The sequence below is a fragment of the Ceratotherium simum genome, chromosome 10 (assembly GCF_057802395.1).
Source record: "Ceratotherium simum simum isolate JZ-2026a chromosome 10, ASM5780239v1, whole genome shotgun sequence".
Taxonomy (NCBI): Eukaryota; Metazoa; Chordata; class Mammalia; order Perissodactyla; family Rhinocerotidae; genus Ceratotherium; species Ceratotherium simum.
In genome coordinates this window covers 12453055-12476115 of record NC_141909.1, presented here as the reverse complement: position 1 = coordinate 12476115, position 23061 = coordinate 12453055, and the positions used below count along the sequence as shown (strand labels likewise).

Below are 23061 nucleotides of genomic sequence, written 5' to 3'. Positions count from 1 at the left end.
AAAATGAATCAGGTTTACTCTGATTTTTAAACATCCGAATTTGACTTTTTCTTGTGTCATCACAGTCTGTGTTACTTGCTGCTGAATCTCCATCACCTGACACATAGTGGGCACTTAACGAATACCCACTGAATGAATATATGGACTTAAAAACTTGTCTGCTTATTATTAGAAAGCCTTCAACTCCATAATTTCCAAAACATGATCAGGGGACATTACTGTGGAGATACTGATGTTCCATTTTGTTCTACATGTGGGTTTTTTTCCCTTCTAGAACTTAGTCACATTTAAAAAGTGGGTAGATTGAAATTGTCAAAACTAAAAATAAAAACTTACTTATCAAAAGAAAGATTGATGACTTAAGTTTCTAAAGAAAGACTAGGATTGAAATTTAAATCTGATTGAGCTATGAGGAATTTAAAAATGATTATTATCAATATTAATGCACTTAATGTAATGAGACCAGCATTTTTACTCTCTTTATGGTATAGATGTGAAGGACCTGGATATTTCTTCTTAATTTGCTTTCCACTTTATTTTAATACAGTTTACATTTAAAACGGAGGAGACTTGTAAGCTTGTTTGTACGAAAACATACCATACAGAGAAAGCTGAAGACAAACAAAAGTTAGAATTCCTGAAAAAAAGCATGTTACTGAATTATCAACATCACTGGTAAGACATGGAGATTTGGGATTTTGGGCTTTTTCCGTTTCAAGATAAAACCTCTGTTTCGTTGAACGTATAAATTACTTCATTGACTCTTTAAAGTATAGCAAATTAAGTGATTTCCTTTTTTTGTTGCTAGTAATAGAATGAAGTGTAGTGACTTTTACTTGCCAGAGGATTACTTAGGTTGACAGCTTAAAGTATCATCTTTTAACCTTAGATTTCTGTAATATCTGGTGTTTCTTTTGGTGCATACATGTGGTACCTAGAGCACTTTTTGTATTCATATTTAGTTAACAGGAGCATATTTACACTTTGAGGAAAGGACCTGGATCAATCTTCTAGAAAAATACTGTTATTTTATACTTGTAGGCCATGAAAAAGACCATGGGAAAACAAAATTTTAATTTTCTTTGATGTTTGGTAAATAGCATCTACTTCAAATAAAACACTTGTATTTTGTGTAACCTGTTTTTTATTTTATAAACATGATGTAACATTAATAAAGTCTTTACCAGTTTGTGTCATAATCAAAAATTAAAACTATTTTATTTTTGCTTCCAATGTACTATTTACTTATTATACAGTATTCAAACATAGAATTTGAGAAAGGGGTCTCAAAATGCAACTTTTCAAGTATAACTATTATTATGCTTCCAGATAGTTTTGCTGACAAATGCCTGTATTCTATGTGGGGTCATAGTTTATGTATGGTTTGCCTCTTACTAAAAGTATAAGATGGTAGAGGTGGTGAACAGGAAGGCTCTCTTCATGTACTTCCTCTTGAATGTTTGCCCTGTCAGTTCTTATATTGACCCGTCTGCTCACACCCAGCGAGGTTAGGAACGCTTGATCTCAGTTTGGACATGACCAGATCCTGTGGCTCAAATACTGTGGGTGGAGCCTCTCGTTCCATCTTGCCCCTCAGCTCCTCTTCCTCTTTCCCTCCATACACATAGAACAAAAAAGTCCGTCCTAGGGAGGGGCAAACTTGGGGCACATGCCCATCCCTGTGCTAGTCTGTGGTTAGGGGGATTCACTCTGATTGGCCAGACCTGGGTAGTATACACCCGTATCACGTAGAAACTAGTGTCCCATAGTGGGGCTCCATTAGAACAAGGAAGGAAACTTCCCATTACACTTGTGTCAGCTGCTTTCTCATCTGACTCTCAGTGCATACAGGAAGTTCTGGTAAGCCAAGAGCTTTTTTCCTCTAAGCTCCTGTGAGAGTACCACTTAATTGCTGAATCAGTGTAACTTGGGATACATTTGCTTATTTGTACGTAATTGAAATTTCCCTTGATGTTTTCTCTTTCCTTCAAATTGTTCTTTGCAACCTTCAAAATCATATTTAAGGCTCAGTTCTTACAGTACTTTTCATATTAGCCCCGTCCACCTTCATTTACACTAACAGCTGCTCTTTTGTTGACTATGACTCTTAAGGCCTAGGGGTCATTTTTAGCTATCTCTTTTACTGTCTGTTCTTAGAATATTGTTTAGAGTCTTGCTCCTAAAGGTAATAGAAGGAGTTCTTCTTCAGTAGCTTCCTCACAGTAAAGTACTCAGAAATATTTTTGACTAGTTTATGATGCAATTAACATAGGTCCAAGATGCTTAATAACAAGAAGAATAAATAATTTAGAATAGTTTACAAAGTTAAAAAACATTTGATAGTAAAATTTACTAAACAATTTAGGATAATTATATAATTAATTAAACTATTCTGCTTAAAAAAATAGACTGAAAAAGTGCTGGTAAATAATGATTTTGTAGTTGAATCAGAAAAGTTTCTGATTTCAAGTCTGAATCCATTAACAAAAAATCTAAGCCATATCACAAATACATAGTCTGCTCATTCTAGGCAATAGGCTTTAGTCCTTAAATAAGTTCATTACACGTTTGGAAAATGTTGATTCACATTGATGAATTTATTTGAACCATTAATTGAGTATATTTCTGTCCTTGATTATTTCAGAAAGTTTTTACTATGTAATTTGATTTTAAGCATAGATAACAGAGTTGACAGATAAAATACCATGAACCTTTAGAAATCTGAAAGATCTTTAAAAAGTATGGTGTTCTGTTATGGAATTTTATTGTGAATGAAGCCTTTGCACTAAGACATTTTGGGGAGAGCATGATCATTTTCTAAATTATAAAACAATACATACATGCCTGTGAAAAAACGTGAGCAGTGCAGGAAAATATTAAATAAAAAGTAAGAGTCTTCTACCACCCTCAGCTTCTTTAATCCTCTTCCCCAGAGGTAGCACTCTCGTTTCTCATGTATGTTTCCAGATTTTCTATGCGTACGCACGTATATAAAAAGGTGTGTATCTTTTTTAAATAATACAACTGAAATATTGTACACATTATTCTACACCTTATTTCAACTAAGAAAATATGGGCGTTTTCCTGTGTAAAGCATATCTGTAGGTCTATATCTACCTCATTCTTTTTCATAGTTGTATCACATGAATGAACCATAGTTTTTTCCCCATAACATTTTAACCATGCTGTCTTTTAAATGATTAAAATGCCTGGATATTGGTTAATATGTCAACTCATTCTTGTTATAGAGAACAGTCAGTTAATTAACAATAGTTAATTTTCCTATCTAAATTGATAAATACTTATTATTCTTATTTGGGCTTTAGAACATAGTTTGAGGATCTACTTGGCCTACTCTGTCAGCTACTTAAGCAACTTTATTCCTGAGACTGACTAGTGTTTTGATACCAGCACCAGACACTTGAATTCCCTTCAACTATAGTCTACATGGTTTGTGATTATACTTCTTGCCTGTTTCCAAATCTTTGTGACATTTTATTTTTAAAAGTATAATTATTTAACTAGTTATCAGAGTACTTAAATTTTTTAGTATCATAGAACCACAGGACTATAGCTTATTGGTTAGAGAGGGGTCTTTGAAGATAGTTGAGTGAGTTCCAATCCTAGATCCCACCAAGTTAGCAAAGGGAAATGATGAGCTATTTTCAAAAATCAGAATCTTAATGAATAGTATGTTTACTCATATTAAAAATATGTAGAACAACTTAAATGCCGAGTTTCTTTGCTTTTTGGCTGCAATTTTCTGAGTGTATTGTAGCAACATAGGTTACTCCATTTAGAGCAGAAACTTTTGCAATTTAATTAATTTATTGGGAAAATAAGTTATTAATAAATGAAAATTGATTGACAGAAGTGTTTCAAATGGAATCCGTGGAGGGTGGAGAGAAATAATGGAAAGGAGTCCTTAATGGTAAAATATGGGGCCAGTCATTCAAACTTTATCCTTTTGAGTCCTCCTCTTATACTCTTTTTCACTATATCAGTTGAAAATTGATTCTTAATTTTTTTTGGAGTTAGAAGTTCAAATAAATACTACTCCCTAACTTAGCAAGGCAGTAATTAAAAATTATTTTTTTTGCATTTATTTCCAAGGGTTTGTTGTTTTTTTAATGCTTCCTATTACTAGGAAAAGTTATTGTGTCAAGGCATTATATAAATGATAAATTTAGAATATTTGCTTTTAAAAAACCTAAATTGCCCCTTAATTCCTCATTTTGTAACTAGCACTGTAATTTTTATGTAGTACTTTCTCTGATATGATAGCATAAAGGTATTACAATTAATATATTGCTAGTATATATTCATTGATTAAACTTCATTCTCTATTTGAAAAATTAAAGCAATTAACTGATTCCTTAGGCCTCCAGAAAATCTGAATTATTTATTTTATATAGCATTGCTTTTATGCTGCTAATATTTTATGGTCTTTTCATGGGAACTACTAGCCTGCTGGTTATAATAATAAGCAACTTAATAGTGTAGGTGATTCTAAAATTTGGTACATTGGGTACTGTTAAATAGCATTTAAATGTGACGGCACATGTTTTATTAGGTCATTAATGTACACCTTGGGTGAATATAGAATCATAATTTTACTTCCTAAGGCATACATTAATTAACAAATAAAACATGCCCCGGAGTGTCATCTTATGATTGTAATACAGCTAGTATATTTTTAGTAATTTTTTTTATTTGTATCTTGCAGTGCACTCTGGGCGTAGGGGACCACATACTTGGACTTTAATGTAGTTAGTACAGTGCCACAGAACTTTCTTTTTTACCTTTATCCTTTTTTTAAAAGAAAGTTCTTTTTCACTATAGAACTTGAAAGATTTGTTTCTCTGGCTTTGTAGCAGCAATTCTTTTAGACATAAGTTGGATTTACACAGTTTTAATAGATAATACTATAATTTTCACCTGGCCCTTAAATTGAATATTTTCCCACGTCTTGCAATTATATTCTTCTCCTTTTTATTGAATTACCTGAGTAGTAAAAGACATTTGCTTCTAAACTGTTTCGTAAACTGTTCCCGAGGAACTAGATATATTGCTTCGAACATTTTTAGAGCTTTAAGTGTTCTGCTAAAGTTAAATAAATTATACTTAAAGGGTGTCTAGATAGTAATATTGTTAAATTAGCAATTGCAATAAATTAATTTATAAAACTCCCTTTCCTACATACATTTATCGCATCAAAAAAGCTTTCAAGTTTTTTCCTCACTACAGTGTTATCAGATGCTGGCATAATGCTGTTACTTTTGAAATAGCACATTTCATCAGAATTCTTTGATTGTCGTTTTGGCATCTTAAGGCATTCATAGACATTTAAATTTTACAAAGCAATGACACCGATTTGGGCAGTAATTGTTAGTCATGTTTGGTGATTCTAACTTGACTTTTATTTCTGTGCATAGGATTGTGGATAATATGCCTGTAACGTGGTGTTATGATGTTGAAGATGGTCAGAGGTTCTGTAATCCTGGATTTCCTATTGGCTGTTACATTACAGATAAAGGCCGTGCAAAAGATGCCTGTGTCATTAATGTAAGTTCATAATAAATTCTGTGCAACTTTTTAAAATGTGGCTTTTTGGTAAAAGGAGTCAGTCTTGACCAATTTTTGTTATATTCATCCAGTGAGTATAATTCAGATGTTCTGAAGTACAACTACTTATATCTTAAGTCAGGTTAACAGTATATAAATTTAACTCTAGAACTAAAATAATTCAAATTTAGTTCACCATTTACTGAGAGTGTCTGTTATGTGCTAAGGGCTAGGACTTTTGTATATTCTGACACTGTTTAAAGTTAGATTCATAAGTCTTAAATATAAAAAAAGCAGATAGTGATGTGCCAATAAGACCTCATTATAAGTCCATGAAATGCTGTTTTGTAAAAGTTTGGTATTATACCTTTTTTAAAAGATATCTGTCTTTGAGGCCATTCTTTTACATTTAAAAACAGAATAATAAAGTGAAGACATTAATATAGAAAGTAATTAAAATCATTAGGGAATATATATTAAATTAAATTTTGTGTAACCAGGTCAACCTGATTTAGTCTCTTAATGAATATGACCTAGTAGTAGAAGTTAGCATAAGCTTGATCTTGCAACTGGTTATATTGGTTAATGCTATCGTGAGAGTTGACCAGAGACAGTTGAATAATTTAGGTTATTGGTTTAGATTAGTCTGAAGTTACAAGCTTACATGGAGGAAAGTGTTTAAATGTGTAAGATTTAGCATGCTCATAACATGTAATATATTAAAATTCATTTTGTTGATTTTTATCACAAGAGAAAACCTAGAATATTAGATGTGTTCTTTTTAACAGGTACTTGTTAAGTTTTATGTAAGAATTAAAACATTAAAGAAGCATAATTTTTACCTCTGCCAGTTAATTTTTGGCTTGTGAAGAGTTTAAGTTTAAAACTTAAACATTTTTATGGGGAAGGATTAAAATTCTGTCCAAGCTTAAATTTTCCTACTTGTTGTGGCTCATTTTAAAGTTTTGTTTTGACTCGTGTATAGCCAGTTTTCTACCTTTATGTTCTGTTCCACAGTCAGAATTCCATGAAAGAGATACATTTTACATCTTCAACCATGTTGACATCAAAATATTCTATCATGTTGTTGAAACTGGGTCCATGGGAGCAAGATTAGTGGCTGCTAAACTTGAACCAAAAAGGTAACTATACAAATAGATAAAAAGTAAATAAATAAACTGAAATTTAGGCCCAAAGAATAAATATTTGAGGCCCAATTAACTTTTTCCTTAATCAGTATTTCTAGCATATAATCTAGCATTTCAGGATTGATTTCACTAAAACTCCCTTTAGCATGATTTGTTATTGAGTTATGAGTTGATTAGAGAAACCACACAAATATTTATTTTCCTGTCATGGTAAGTGGTCAAGCCAAGGTGCCTTTTTGTTTTGTTTTTCAATCAGGAAGTTTTGACAGCTTTTCCATGTCAGCCTGGAATGGAGAACATGAGTGGTTGGGATAGTGTTCCCTTTTACAATGGAAAAGCATTGCCTCAGATATTTGCAACTTGACCACTCATCAGAGGCTCAAATGAGCTGATTAATGCTGTCATTTTGAAAGTCTCCATGCAGTGTTAGATGCCAGTATATGACAAGCATTGAAAGGGCATCTCTTCAAGTTGTCGATATTTTTAGTGTGAAAGTACCTATCAGAGATCCATTTTTGATTGAATTTTCCATTTTTTCCATGACTTCTCCCTGTTGAATTAGCCATTTTCTCATGCCACTGGTAGTAAAAAAATGCATGCCATAAAAGATGGCAGTTAATTTAAACTCACTCAGTGTTTGTATTTATTTTTTTTAAGATTATTTAATGCTCAAGTATAGTGTTTCCAAGTTCGTTTCTAATTTTGAGTAATAATTTTGTACACATATTTATAACTAAGCCCGTTGTTTACATGAAATAAAATATTTGTACTCTTAAACATGACATGAATAATTTCACTTCTCTCAGCAGCATTGTGAAATATGTGCAAAATCTCTAACGTTTACTCTGCCCCATTTTTTTTTAAACTGTAGTTTATCAGCATCTTGCCAAAATGTTTCTTCCCACAGCTTCAAACATACCCATATAGATAAACCGGACTGCTCTGGACCCCCCATGGATATAAGTAACAAGGCTTCTGGGGAGATCAAAATTGCCTATACTTATTCTGTTAGCTTCCTGGTGAGTTTGTTTTTATTTTTAGTATAACTCAGAAATTGATTTTAAATTCATACTACTTAAACTAATTAAAAATATTTATGTTTAAACTTGTCAAACAGATAAGGTTTTTTTTTTTTTTTGTGAGGAAGATCAGCCCTGAGCTAACATCCGTGCTAATCCTCCTCTTTTTGCTGAGGAAGACCGGCTCTGAGCTAACATCTATTGCCAATCCTCCTCCTTTTTTTTTTTCCCCAAAGCCCCAGTAGATAGTTGTACGTCATAGTTGCACATCCTTCTAGTTGCTGTATGTGGGACGCCGCCTCAGCATGGCCAGAGAAGCAGTGTGTCGGTGCGCGCCAGGGATCCGAACCCGGGCTTCCAGTAGTGGAGCGCGTGCACTTAACCGCTAAGCCACGGGGCTGGCCCCAAGTAGATAAGGTTTTAATGAGCTGATTTCTGGACTAGTTTGTCAGTGCACCAGGCAACATAATCATACTTGAAACTAAGTCTTCATTTAAATGAGAAGTATAGGAAATTGGAGAATTGAGCTTGATTAGGTGTTAAGCATGAGAGATACATATAAGACAAAATGTAGAAAATAGGCACAGAGGATGGTATGGAAATGTCAAAGATATATGCAGCAAGCATTTGGGAGAACAACACCATTTTTTAAATCAGGATTTGAGTATAAACTTAAAGGGAGAATTTCCTGATGGTAGAGGATTTATATAGGTTCTTAGGGAATTCAAGGGAGGGTTTTCATTAATGGAGAAGTTTTCTTAGGAGGAAAGTAAAAGTTCATTTTATGAGAATCTTAGGCAATATTTCACCTCTATTTTTTTTTTTTTTTGTGAGGAAGATCGGCCCTGAGCTAACATCTGCCAATCCTCCTCTTTTTGCTGAGGAAGACTGGCTCTGGGCTAACATCCATGCCCATCTTCCTCCACTTTATATGGGACGCCACCACTGCATGGCTTGGACAAGCGGTGCATCGGTGCGTGCCCAGGATCCAAACTGGCAAACCTGGGGCCACTGCAGCAGAGCACGTGCACTTAACCACTTGCGCCACCGGGCCGGCCCCTTCACCTCTATTTTTACTAAACTGCCTTGGCAATCCATATAGTAGTGATGTTTGCTATTACCATTTAGTGCGTAATTTTGCAAGCCTTGCAAAATTTAGAGCTCAGTGTGGGTGACACCTGCCAGATACTCGATGTATCTAGGTTATGACTCTGGTCTGGTTAGCTGTCTCATAGGCTTAGGTAGATGGCATCAAAGAGAATAAAGAATAAGTTATTCCACTCAGTTTTCTGAAAAAATTAAATATAGCTCTGTTTTGACATCTAAAATAAAGCTTTACTAGTTAAAATTTAAAGCAAGACTTTTAAAAAATACAAGTAACTAGGTACTTTTGTGAACTCTTAGTATTTTTTATTTACTGCTTAATCTCGTCCTGATTTTCCTGAGACTTGAGTAAATCTGAATTTCCCTGAATCTCGTTACTAACATAAGTTATGATAATTAAAAATTAGTTATTTGTTGACTAAATGGAAGGTCAAGCTGTGAATGGAAAATTGTAGATTTTTAATATACTTTGTCAGCAAATGCTTGTTGAAAGAGTTTTGTTTTATTTTTTTTAATCCCTCTAGGAAGAGAAAAATATCAGATGGGCGTCTAGATGGGACTATATTCTGGAATCTATGCCTCATACCCACATTCAGTGGTTTAGGTAAGAGTGCAGAGTTAATCTGCTTTATGCTCTGTACTTATTCTACTCTTTGTCTCCCTGAACATCTCATTCATTCTAATCCTCTCCAGTTATTCAAAAGTCTGGGCTTTTGAATCAGATAGACTTGGGTTCAATACTGGCTTTAAGTCACTGGTTGTGAGTCAGGCCAGGCCACTCAGTTTCTCAGAGTCCATTTCTTTATCTAGAAATACCTGCCTCATGGGACTGTTCTAAGGATTACAGGAGTAATGAAACAGAGCATTTGAGCACCTTACCTGGTGTGAAAGAGTACTCAGTAAACAGAAGCTGCTGCTGTTGTTATGGCTACTTACTTATAATTATTCTCTCTTCAAAGCATGACTCAAAACTTTTATCTAGAAAGCTGTTCATGGTGCCGTCACTCCCCTTTTCCTACTTTGTTGACTACCCTTTTGACACTCATTAATTTACTGAGTAAATTTGTTCTTCAGTAAATTTCCTGAGGGTATGGACCAGTGCTTTGTTGATTTTCACAGCTTGCGTTGTACTGATTTGGGCATGGTAGTTATTTAATAATGTTGACCGTTGTCAAAAGAAATTCCAGTTCACAACAGACCACAAAACTTTATTATGATAAACATATGAAGTTATGTATCTACTAGAAGGAAACATGACAGAACACAGTTTATTTAATTTGTTGGATTTTGTTGTTAGTGTTGTCGAGTTGATTCCGACTCCTAGCGACCCTGTGTACAGCAGAGCAGAACCCTGCCCGGTGTTTTTGCACCAGTCTCTCACCTTTCCGTGCTGTATCAGACAATGCTCTGCTGCCATTCATAGGGTTTTCATGGCCAAGTTTTTCAGAAGTGGGTGGCCAGGTCCTCCTCCTAGTCTGTCTTAGTCTGGAAGCTCCAGTGAAAGCTGTCCACCGTGGGTGGCCCTGCTGGTATTTGAAATAGCAGTGGCATAGGTTTTAGCATCACAGGAAAACGCAGCTCCCACAGTGTGACAACTGACAGACAGGTGGTGTGGTTCCCTCATTGGGAAATGAACTCTGGCTGTAGCTGTGAGAGCACCAAATCTTAACCACTAGATCACCAGGGATGGCTTGTTGGATTATAGGTCATCTTAATTTTGATTTTGATTAATGCTGTTTTAATGTTACTCAGCAGTTTTAAAAGTTTCATTGTTTCAAAGATTAAGCTACATATTAATCCTGACATGCTTATTTCTACAGCATCATGAATTCCCTGGTCATTGTCCTCTTCTTGTCTGGAATGGTGGCTATGATTATGCTACGGACACTGCATAAAGATATTGCCAGATATAATCAGATGGATTCTACGGTGAGTGAAACATTTGAACTATTCTTTGGTCTGCCAAGGCTAGTCTTTATTTTTTCTTTGGAAAAAGTTTAAATAATAGCTTTAGACAGAATCTGCTTCTAAAACATTCTTCTCAAAAGTTATCTTAAATCACATTTTAAAGTAAGAAAATGATCCTTAAGAATTGATATTCCCTAGAAATGTAGTTGCCACAACATTCAGAGCCAAACTGTTCATAGCCTTATCTGTGTCAGTAGAATGGTGCAGAATAGTGAGGGTGCACAGCTCCAGCTCTGTCCTCTTTTTTCCCTTATGTGCCGTCAGCTCCGTCAGAGTCTCCATTCCCAGCATACACCCAGTTTGTGAAATGGCGAAGCTGAATGGAACAACTCCCAGGCAATTTTTATTTGTGTGTGTGTTTAATTTTTTAAAATTAATTTTCACTGAATTTTTGTCATTTCAACCTTTTGGTTCGACCTTTTGGTATATTCAAAGCATTTAAAATGTCATTTATTCTCAGACATTTTAAGTTGCATAATGTTATACATTTTATACTTTTTCATTTCATAGCAGCTCTTTAAAAAAATTTCCGCAAGAATCACAGTGACTTGTAATGAATACATAAAACTCAGATTTTCATTGTGTTCTTTTCCCCAGCTTCTTAGCCTTTTCCACCAACCTTCCTGTCTTGTTCTAATTAGAAAAAGAACATATTAATGTTTGTAGGCTTTTTGCACTTCTACTCTACAGTCTCTTTTCTATGATTTTTGTTGATTGTATGTCTTACTAAATATTTTAGTAATTTCCAAGACTACTCTGTTTATAATTGGCAATTCCAAATAATTGCTGAGTTAATGGAATTTTTTTCTTAATTTGTACAGAAGTGCTTCGGGATCTGGCTGGGGCAACCCTGTTTCTACTCTTGCTCCCATTCTTTTCCTCCCTCCAGTCTCTTAGTGGTCAGAGCAAAGCTGTTCAAACATGTCAGATCATTTCACTCCTGATCACAGCCCTGCAGTGACTTCCCATTTCACTCAGAGTGAAAGCCAAAGTCTTTACCATGGCCCCTAAGGCTCTACAGTACCTCTTGGATCTCTGCTTCAGCCATACTGGCCCCCTGCTGTTCCTCAGACATGGCAGGCATGTTCCCACCTGAAGGCCTTTACACTTGCTTTTCTCTCTACCTCAAATGTTCATCCCTCAGATATTTACCTGGCTAACTCCATTATCTCCTTCAAGTCTTTACTGAAATATGATTTGAACTTCCCAGTGAGACCTTCCTGACCATCCCATTAAAATTACATCCTCTCCACCCCCCCAACATCCATACTTCTAATTTTTCTCTATAGCACTTATTACCATATAATGTACTATATGTTTTACTTACTTATTTTGTTTATTGTCTGCCTTCCCCATGAGAATACGTACTTAATGAGAAGAAGGATTTTTCTGTTGTACTCACTATAATATCTCTGGTGTTTTAAACAGTGCTGAGCATATAGCTGGTGCTCAATAAATATTTGTTGAATGAATGAATAAATAAATTAGTCAGTCCTTGATGTACCAGACTTGTTGATGCATTGCTGGGCTTATGATAGGTAAAAAAAGCTATCCAAGGATTCCCCCCACTCCACTCACCTCCCACAAAAGTAAGCTGAGTCCAGAGCAGGAAGCAATGCAAGCATGAGAGGTTGAAGTTCTCCTTTGGGTAAATGCTTATATCAAGTCTTTAACCAAGTGGGAGATTAAACCTTCAGTCAATAGTGAGGGAGCTGAACCTTGATCTCCTCCTATATTAAGCTTGGATTCTTGAAGGGGTGCAAAATGGCTCTAGGTTAATAAGTGCCTTCTGATTTTTGGCAGAATAAGTAAAAATCCTCTGAAGGAAAGTCTCCCAAATGTAGGTTTGCAGGATTTCCCCAATTTAAGATAAATAAAATATGATTTATTAGTCAGAAATTCACAAAAATTTATAATAAACAACAGATTTAGACCCTTCAAAGATTTCAGATACTAGAACTATTAGAGTATAAGATATATGAAAAAGGAACAGCTAGGAATTTTCCAGAACAGATGAAAGATAAGAATCCGTAGATAAAGGAGACAGTGTATCTCAAGCAGAATAAATAAAAAGAAATCCACATTTAGATCAACTGCGGCAAAACTATAGAACACCAGAAAAAAGAGGAGATCTTAGAATCAGCCAGAAGAAAAAAAGACTGAGCATCTGCAAAGGAAAAACAATTAAATTGGCAGTAGAAGCTCAAAGACAAAATAATATCTTTAAATTGGTGAGAGAAATTAACTGTTTACATAGAATCGTGTACCCAGAGAAGCAGCCTTTCAAAAATGAGGATGGAAATAACTTTTTCAGTTTAACAAAAACATTTGACCACAAACAGACCTTTGCTGAAGGAATTTCTATAGAAATACTTTAGCAGAAAATTAATAATAAATAAATAACAATCCTACAGAGAGATTTAGAAGGATTGGTGAAAAAAGAAATTCCAACTAAAACATTTTCTGTATATAATAATAATGACTCTAAATTTGGAGGTAAACAAAAGTATATTAACAGAAAAAAACAGATTTGATGAATAGTATTGGATAAAGTGGGTGGCCATCTGGAAAAAAAAATAATGTAGATTCCAACTTTATTCCTTATATTGAAATGATGAATGATTTAAGTGAAAATGTGAAACTGAAATACTAGAAGAACACATGGGAAGTTATTTTTAAATCTTGGAGAAGGGTAGAATTTTGTAAGTATGACAGAGCCAGAAGCCATAAACAAAATGATTGCTCTATGATTACTAAAAAAAATCTGAATAGCAAAAAATACCATTAAGTAAAAAGATGAATGTCGAATGGAAAAATATTTTAACACTTGTCACAGACAAAAAGTTAATTTCTCAGTAAAGAAAGAAATTTTATCTAAAATCATTAAGAAAACAATCAACAGGGGCCAGCCCAGTGGCGTTGAGTTCGAGTGCTCGGCTGCTGGTAGCCTGGTGTTTGCAGATTTGGATCCTGGGTGTAGATTTATGCACCGGTCATCAAGCTACACCCTGGCAGGCATCCCATGTAAAGTAGAGGGAGATGAGCATGGATGTTAGCCCAGGGGCAGTCTTCCTCAGCGGAAAAGAAAAAAAAAAACAGGCAGCGGAAAAGAAAAAAAAAAAGAGGAGGATTGGCAACGGGTGTTAGCTCAGGGTTAATCTTCCTCACAAAAAAAAAAAAAAAACAAAAAACAATCAACAGCCTAGTAAGAAACTGGGCAAACTGGGCAAACACCAAGAGAGAGTCCATAAAAGGGAAATACAAATGGTTCTTAAACATATAAAAAGATGCAGTATCATTCATAATAAGAGAGAAATGCAAATTAAAACTACAATGCAATGTTGTTTGTTTACCTGATAGACTGGCAGAAATTAAAATGCTTGATATGATAATGTGTTGGGGGATTGAAGACCTGAGCACTTTGATATATAGTTTATGAGAATATAAATTGGTATAACCTGTGGAACGCAATTTGGCAATATTAGTTTATAACGTAAATAGTTTGACCCAACAATTCTGTTCCTAGAAATTAACCTGGATACAAAGGATTTTTTTTATTATTGTTATTTTTTATTTTAAAACAATAAATATATGTTATTATCATTTATAATTAGCAGAAGATTATAAGAAACCCAAATACTCAACAGTAGGGGTCTCATTTTATAAATTATGGAATATCCATACAGTGGAATACTTTGTAATCATTAAAAAGAATGAGGCAACTCTCTATATACAAATACGGAAGCGTCTCCATCATATTATTAGACTAAAAAGCAAGGTATGAAATAGTGTGTATAATATGCTACCATTTGTGCAAAAAGAGAAAAAAATATATTCATTCATTTGCTTATGTATAGAATATCTTTGCCTAGCAAGAAACTAGGCACATTAGTTTGCTCCAGAGAAAGGGGACCTGGCTCTCTATGGGAAACTTAGTTTTTACTTATACTCTTTAAGTTTTTACTTATACTCTTTAAGTTTTTTAGTACTTATTCTGTCAAAAAGTAGTCAGAAATGGTCCCTCATCTATTTAACACTACCCCACCTAAAAGAAGAGGTGCATATACTTTTTTCCCCCATACTTTTAACATAAACATTCACAAAAGCAAAGGGACTAGTACACCCATCACCCTGGTCTACTGGTTATCAACTCGTGTTTTGTCTTGATTTATTTGTAGAATCCCACCTACTATCCCCCACCCCAACTATGTTGAAGCCAAAAGCTACTTAGAGCCCATATACTTTTAATAAAACTTCAATTTGTACGTTCCTCATAAATGACCAGGTAGAGTCTAATTCCTAAGTGTATGTGAAAGTATTTTGTACCAAGAGGAAGGAAATATTTTGATTTTTACTATTGTCTTATAAATTAGCCATTGTAAAGAGTAAGATTAGTACTTACATAAAATTTTCCATGTTTCAAATTTGTTGATTTATATTTACTAAAAAATATGTGTAAATGTAATACGTTAGTAATTGTTCTCAAAGGTAGAGGGAATTTGGGAGAGGGATACAGGTGTACCCCAGAGGAAATGTTAAGAGAGGAGGCTGAAAAAGCAGCAGGGGCCAAATTCTGAAGGATTTGTAAGCTGTACAGCTTGAAGGTCCTTCAGAAGCTGTTGAATATTAAACAGCAGAGACATGGCCAGATTCATGTTTTAGGAAAATCACTTTGAATGTTATATGGAGAATGATTCCAGGCGGGGCAAGATTGCAGGCGCAGAGACCAGTGAGCAGGCTGTTAAAGAACTCCCGGAGATGGGATGATGGCAAGGAAGAAGGAGGGAGGTGGACAGATACAGAGAGTGTTAAGGAGGTGGGATGGAATACTGATTGACTGGGTGACTGTGAAGAGGGTGAAAGAGGGAAAGAAGTCACTGAATGACCCCATGTTTTGGTCTGAACCACCCGATTAGTTAAAAGGACCTTTCTGGTTGCTGTATTGAGAGTCAACTGAGCAGAGACAAGGGCAGAAACAGAGAGACCAGTTTAGCATATATTGTAATAGCCAGGTGAGAGGTGATATGTGAACCAGGGGCTAGTGGTAGATCCTGTGGATATATTTTGGAGGTAGAGCTATAGGATTTGTTAAAGGATTGTATGCAAAGTGTGAAAAAAAAGAGGCATCAAGGGTGGCTGAGGTTTTGAGGACTGACCAACTGGAAGGACAGAGTTTTTATCTACTGGGGGAGACTGCAGGAAGAGTAAGTATAGTCAGGGAGAGAGAATCGGTTCAGTTGTGGATAATTCTGTTCCAGATGTTGATGAAACAACTGAGTGGAGCTGGTGATTAGGCAGTTGTATATACGTGTCTGGAGATCTGGGGAGCAGTTTGAGCTGGAGACACAAACTTAATAATATTTTTACAGCCAAGCCTACTGTACCAGCGAAGTAGCTATGAGACCTAATACCATTTGCTTATTTTGGAGATTAATAACTGTAGGTTAAAAAGGATAGAGTGTGATTAAAACTTGTCATTAAGTTGGATTGTAAAATTTGACTTAGACTAGAACTAGATACATATCACATTGTCTTTGTGTTTTTAAAGTTTTTCAATAACTATATTTATAGACCTTAAGACGCAACACAATTTTAAGAAAGCTATATAAAGCTCCATGAGTCAAGCTTTATACTTCAAAATTGAAACAAATATTAACATTTGTAAGTTTTTAAAAAATTCTCTGTATCAGCATATTCAGCAGTGAACAAACTGACTGGTTGTCTTGGTGATACCACATGACAGTTAAATGATTTCATTTCTTTTTTAGGAGGATGCCCAGGAAGAATTTGGCTGGAAACTAGTTCATGGTGATATATTCCGTCCTCCAAGAAAAGGGATGCTGCTATCAGTCTTTCTAGGATCCGGGACACAGATTTTAATTATGACTTTTGTGACTCTATGTAAGTGTTAAATGAAAATTAAGTAGAAACTACTTTTCCTAAATAATTATTTGAAATCCAGTTTTCCTAAGTGAGGTGGCTAGGCTAGATTGTTTCTGAGAGTCCTTTTGGCTCTCAAAATCTGTGTGCTTTAGCTGTAAGTGACTTGGGGCAGGGTTAGCTGTGCCCGAAAGCTGACTCTTTGTATCTCTCTTGCAACTGTGTAGAGACTAAGCGTTTGTCGTGGTAGTACTGGAGCTAGAGGTGACCAGGTTGTTAAAGACCCTCTGGGTCTGAATCTGGGTAGCTCTGGAAGCAGGGCCACGCAGGTTGACTGTCCCAACCCACCAGTACAATTAGGGTTCCAAGACATTCTTGACTTCCACAGAGAAAGACAAAAAGCAGAAGAGGAGAAGGTAGGGCAGGAAGCTTTTTTGTAGACCTTTCCGTCTTAGGAGGATTTAGGAAGCAAGACCTCTTTCTCTAGCAGTGTTCAGGAAAGATCTTCCTACACAAAAAATACCTTTCTTGTGCTACCTGAAAATCTTCATAGATTTTATTACTTAAATTTTTGTCAATTAGGACAATCTTTTTTTTAATAGACCTCCTAAGGCTTAGAGGTATTGATCGGCCACAGGAGTGGTTCTGAGACTACTCTCTGGAGATACGTTAATTCCATGGTCTTCCAGTTTTCCTAATTACAGGAGAAAAAAATGTTTGTGAATAGAAGTCTCTAAATTTTGCATTTATTTCCCCTGTCTTCCCTTTATTGATGCCTGCTACTGATGAACAGTAACGAATATTACTAGAAGAATTCAGAAACAACTGACCTTTCAATAAATTTTTTTTTTGAGATTGAGCTAACATCTGTTGCCAGTCTTCCTCTTTTTTTTCCTTTTTTTCCTCCCCAAAGCCCCAGTACATAGTTGTATATCCTAGCTGTAGGTCCTTCTAGTTCTTCGGTGTGGGACGCCGCCTCAGCATGGTTTGGTGAGCGGTGAGTAGGTCGGCGCCCAGAATCCGAACCAGCGAATCCTGGGCCGCTGAAGTGGGATGTGCAAATTTAGTGGCAGTGCCACCGGGCCAGCCCCTCAATATATTTTTTAGCGAACATTTTTTTCTTATGTTTGATTGCATATTAAATATATTGTAATACTATAATCGTTTTCTGTTAGTAAAATTGTTCCAAATTCTTATGATGGAATTAACCACATAAATGCTTTGGAAAGAGGATTATCACTTCCAAATGTCTGGCACCTGAATAAGTTTGGAAATCACTGATTTACACCTTCAGCTCAGTTTGAAGCCTAGAACATTTTTCTTTATCCACTAACAGCTTAGAAAAGAAAATGCAGCTGTGATGGGTAAGGCTAGAATTTGTAAGTATGTTATACTGAAGAGGGTAGGCCGGGAGGAGGCATCCTGGCAGCAGTTTGGACACAGCCAGAGGATAGCATGAAGGCACTGGATTTCCAGAGGGCCTAGGTGGAGCTAGAGCAGAATGGGTGCTTGAGGATCAAATTCTGCTTTAAAATTTTATCAGGAGCTGCTCTCTGCCACTGTCTGATCTTTGCTGGGGTCAGCTAGAAAGTGAACTTGTGAGGAGGGAAAGTTTCAGAGAGCCTAAGACAGGATATGATAGGGATTGTTTTTCTTAAATGCTCGAATATGAACTTTTTGCTTCAGAACGGTCGTTTTTCAGGCCTGGCGGGAATGGGAGGGTTGCATCTGAGCTGAAATTCTGATAGAGCTTCTAACGTTGCCCTGATTGGTTTGCTGCTGATCATGAGTTTCTCCTCTTGCCTTTCAGTCGGTGCTGATCAGAAGTTCTGTGTGGGCATGTGCTTGATTATGTCCACCTTGGGGGAAACACTGGGAATTTTCACGCTCCTGGGATTAGAAGGCCACTTGCAGCTGTTCTTGCATTTCTTTCTGAGAAAGTCATAACCTCTGAGCCCTAGTTTAAAGCTAGGAATATCTGTAAATATAAGATAGCATTTTTATTCTTATTAGTAGGGAGGGTTATACAGAGAAGAATGAGTACAACTAACCAACTGAGTAAGGGTAGGAGCCAGAATTTCCCCAAGTCATTGACCAAGTCGTTCACTAACTTGTGTTCAAAAAGCTAATGGTACTCCAAAATCGTTTTCCCCATATTTTATTCTTTTATTAGATTCTGTCTTATCTCTTATGTTTGAATGTTATAATTTTTTCACCCCAGAGGACCCAATATTTTTAAAAAGAACAAAAAGAATATTTCATAGTGGAAATATTTTTATTGATGTGAATTTTAAAGCTGTACTTGAATTTCAGAAGAGCTGAAAGCACTCATAGGCATCCAGTTAGCCTCCCCTGATAACAGGAAAGGTGGGGTCTCATGGACCCTGACAAGAAACTTCCAAAGTGGAGCATGCCTTATGATCCTATTGATGCAATACCTTAAATATTACTAAGAGTCAGTGTGGCTGCATGGTAAGAAAGCATATTTTCATGAAATTGTATTTAGTTTATTGTTTAAAAAATGAGAGAGATCTTCTATCACTTCACAACAGGAAACAGTAATACAATTTGTAACTTTACTTAATTTTTTAGTTTTTGCTTGCCTGGGATTTTTGTCACCTGCCAACAGAGGAGCACTGATGACTTGTGCCGTGGTCTTATGGGTGCTGCTGGGCACTCCTGCAGGCTACGTCGCCGCCAGATTCTATAAGTGTAAGTAAAAGCCACCCTGCCTGGGTGTCAGATCAAGAGTCTAATCTGTGGGCCGGCCCAGTGTCTTAGCGGTTAAGCGCGCATGCTCCGCTACTGGCGGCCCAGGTTCGGATCCCGGGCGCGCACCGATGCACCGCTTCTCCAGCCATGCTGAGGCTGCATCCCACATACAGCAATTAGAAGCATGTGCAACTATGACATACAACTGTCTACTGGGGCTTTGGGGAAAAAAAGGAGGAGGATTGGCAATAGATGTTAGCTCAGAGCCGGTCTTCCTCAGCAAAAAGAGGAGGATTAGCACGGATGTTAGCTCAGGGCTGATCTTCCTCACAAAAAAAAAAAAAATCTAATCTGCTACATCAGTGCATCTGAGCCTTTGTGTCTGGGAGTTGGTGCTCTTTAAACAATATGTATTGTAGGTGTGTATCCTTATTTACAAAAAGCTTATGAAGTAGATGACTATCCCTAGATTTACTTGTTCAGAAATACTTAGGCAGTGAGATAAACAAATTTAGGTCCTGCTTATCCACCATCCCCTCTCTCCTTTAAGTTTTGATTAACAGGTTTGGCTGAACAACTTAGATTTGCTACATTCATAGAAATATATAGAGACTAATAAGGAAAAAAGTGTACAAATGAGTATCAACGATATATTCGCTAAAACAATATATACAGGGATACCTTTTCTTACATAAGAGAAGTCATAATCATATCAATTTAATATTTATAACAATAAATTATACTTAAAGTAAACTAAGATCTCAATATTCTAAATAGCCCTAAAGCAAGTTACTTTTGTAATTTAATTAGTTGCAATCTCTTGTAGTCTTTCTTTCCAAAAATAAAGTTCAGTGAAAAAAAGAATCAGGGCCAGAGAGTAAGGATGGAATATGAGTAGATGACTTAGAAAGCAGCTTTGTCAGGGTCAGTGAATGCCAGAGTTTGCCGTGAGTTTGCCCTGCTTAGGAATCCTGAAGTGCTATTGAGATGATCCCTTAGGTAATCTGTGATTTAAAGTGCCAGGGAGATGGGACAGAGCTAGGGTTCCCCAAGGTCTTCTGGGAGGAATAAGGTTTGAGGTAAAACATAGTAGAGCCTTAAGGTGTAGTTGGCTAGACTAACCCCGAGTGGAAATACTAGTTAGACTTTGCCAGATACCATTTTCTTCTGACTATGTGAAGTCCTCTACGTATGTGTGTATGAGTGTGTTTAATTTCTGTGTATTTTGTAAAGTTCTTTTTTAAGCACGTAGGATTAGGGTGGTCATGTATATTTTAACACGTGAGATATGGTTGGACCCCTGCCTGCCACACCACACTCCCCCTTTCTCACTGTTTCAGCTACACTGGCTTTCTTTCAGTCCTCAGGCTGTGTGCCTTCACACTTGCCTAAGGACCTTCCCACGTGCTGTTCCCTCTGCTTGAAGTTGAGTCCGTCCTCTCTCCCCACCAGACAGACGCACCCTCCCGAATCTTACTCCTTTCCATCCTTCATCCATCTCCAAGCTGCAGATTAAGTAGCATATTAATCAGGCGAACATTCTAAGAGGTGCTATGACATAGCAGTCACAAAATAGTTCATTTTATAGAATCGTTTCTGATGTTTCAAAAAATATTATTTGAATTTTGATTGGAATTGTATGAAACCCAAAATTAATAATTTCACACTAGTCTCTTTATCAGTAATGCCGTGAATTCAAATCATATATATAATTTGTCTTCTTTTGGGGCAAGTGGTACTTAAACTTGCTTGTAAACTATGTTAAAACTTTTTTAAAAAATCAAAACTATTCTCAGATCTCAGCCAATTTCATCTCCAACTTTTAAACAAGGAGCAGAGGAGTCCTTTCATTTTTAACTCTATATAGTTACATTAAAAAATTTTTTTAAGTGAGAAAAAAAATTGAAGGGGGCAAAGGAGAGTAAAAAGTTCATAAGCAAATTTGTTCTGTAAAATGGCCATAACCTTTCTACTACTCTTAGTCGCCTGATCTGACACCCTGATGTCCCCACCCTCACCTATCCCCTACCAGAAACTACAATGCTAGAGGAATCCTGAAGATTCATTCCTACACTATAGAAATTTAAATGTATTGCATGTCACGCTTGAGGGTTCCTAGTTCTATAACAAATTCTGAAAATGACCTCAAGATAAACAGGAATCTCCAGTGCACCCTTTCTCTACCTAGTCCTGTTGATTAAAACTAGCGTAGAATTTAAGGGTTTGTTTTGTTTTGAAGTAAATAAAAAAGATTAGAAAAGAAAAACTGGTCTGGATGACTTCCCTCTGATACTAGATTTTTTTTTTATGCCAAAGCGGAAGTCTTAGGGCAGGACTTATCCAGGGCAGTCCTGTGATGTATATCTCTGATTCGGGTCACTTGTTTAGGAAATATCATAGCGTTTCCCTGTGTCAGTTTCTAGGAATAGGCACCCAATGCTGTCTGACAGTTTGCTTAATACCAAACTTGGAGTATGGATATTTGGTTTGCTTTGAAGAAAAGTCTGTATGTTATGCCACTTTTGTTTTCTTCTACAGCCTTTGGAGGTGAAAAGTGGAAAACAAATGTTTTATTGACATCATTTCTCTGTCCTGGGTAAGTGAATTTTTCAATAATAACTTTCTTAACATAGTCATATTTTGGTTCCCAAATTTTTACTCCCTAAAGTCTGTAATCTTAATTCTTTCTCTAAACCACGTACCCCAGAAAATGAATTTAATTTTTAAAAAGGGGTAAAGAGGGGCCGGCCCGGTGGAGCAAGCGGTTAACTGCATGCGCTCTGCTACGGTGGCCCGGGGTTCGCCGGTTCAGATTCCAGGTGCGCACCGACGCACCGCTTGTCAGGCCATGCTGTGGCGGCGTCCCATATAAAGTGGAGGAAGATGGGCATGGATGTTAGCCCAGAGCCAGTCTTCCTCAGCAAAAAGAGGAGGATTGGCAGATGTTAGCTCAGGGCCGATCTTCCTCACAAAAAAATAAAATAAAAAATAAAAAGGGGTAAAGAGTGAATATTTAACAAACACTTGCAGAATGACTACTACATGCCTCATCTGGAAAATGTACCTTTAGACATGAGAAATTTTTATGTTCCTTTTCTTAAAAATCTATTTCTTAGTCTGTTAAATAGTCTGGCATGTTGCCTGTAAGGCTGCATTTAAACCTTTTGACCTAATCACAGAAAGGAATCCTCACCTGAAGATAGTTCACGCAGGCGTGCATTTTCAGATTTTTATCAGAAGTATTGCCACTTTTTAGAGTTTATTTCATTAAGTAGAGTAACATATACCATAAATAAATAAACAAACAAACCACTGTGATTCTTTGGACAATAGCTCCTGATGTCAAGTGTCTGAGGTGCTTCTGGTCCTAGAAATAGAACCCACTTTCTCCCCAAAGCACAGATTTCTGGTGGGCAAGAATTGGCCTCTGAACGATCAGCAGCAATAAAGCAAGCCAAAGGTTAAATCTAGAAGCCAGGACTGTTCCATTTGCAGGCCAGAAATGAAAGAATGAAAATAGCCAAATTTTTTATACACGTTGGGGATAAATAGTCTCACATTTTTCACCTCCATTGAACACTCACATGCCTCTTAGCCATTCGTGTTCTATTCAAATTTTTATGTTTTTCTCAAGCCATATCCTTTGTCTTCTTTCCCTCTGCTGT

General features: G+C 36.3%; 1 protein-coding gene across 1 annotated transcript in view; it reads left to right on the top strand.

Annotated features, from left to right (window-relative positions):
- The window catches only part of TM9SF2 (transmembrane 9 superfamily member 2), a 55758-nt gene that overhangs the window by 19588 nt on the left and 13109 nt on the right, over positions 1-23061 (top strand). The window contains exons 4-12 of the mRNA XM_004423139.3: positions 548-675; positions 5436-5565; positions 6583-6707; positions 7621-7732; positions 9361-9440; positions 10657-10765; positions 16573-16705; positions 19277-19396; positions 21935-21992. Coding sequence (XP_004423196.1) covers positions 548-675; positions 5436-5565; positions 6583-6707; positions 7621-7732; positions 9361-9440; positions 10657-10765; positions 16573-16705; positions 19277-19396; positions 21935-21992 — 995 coding nt within the window. The remainder of the gene's footprint in view (positions 1-547; positions 676-5435; positions 5566-6582; positions 6708-7620; positions 7733-9360; positions 9441-10656; positions 10766-16572; positions 16706-19276; positions 19397-21934; positions 21993-23061) is intronic.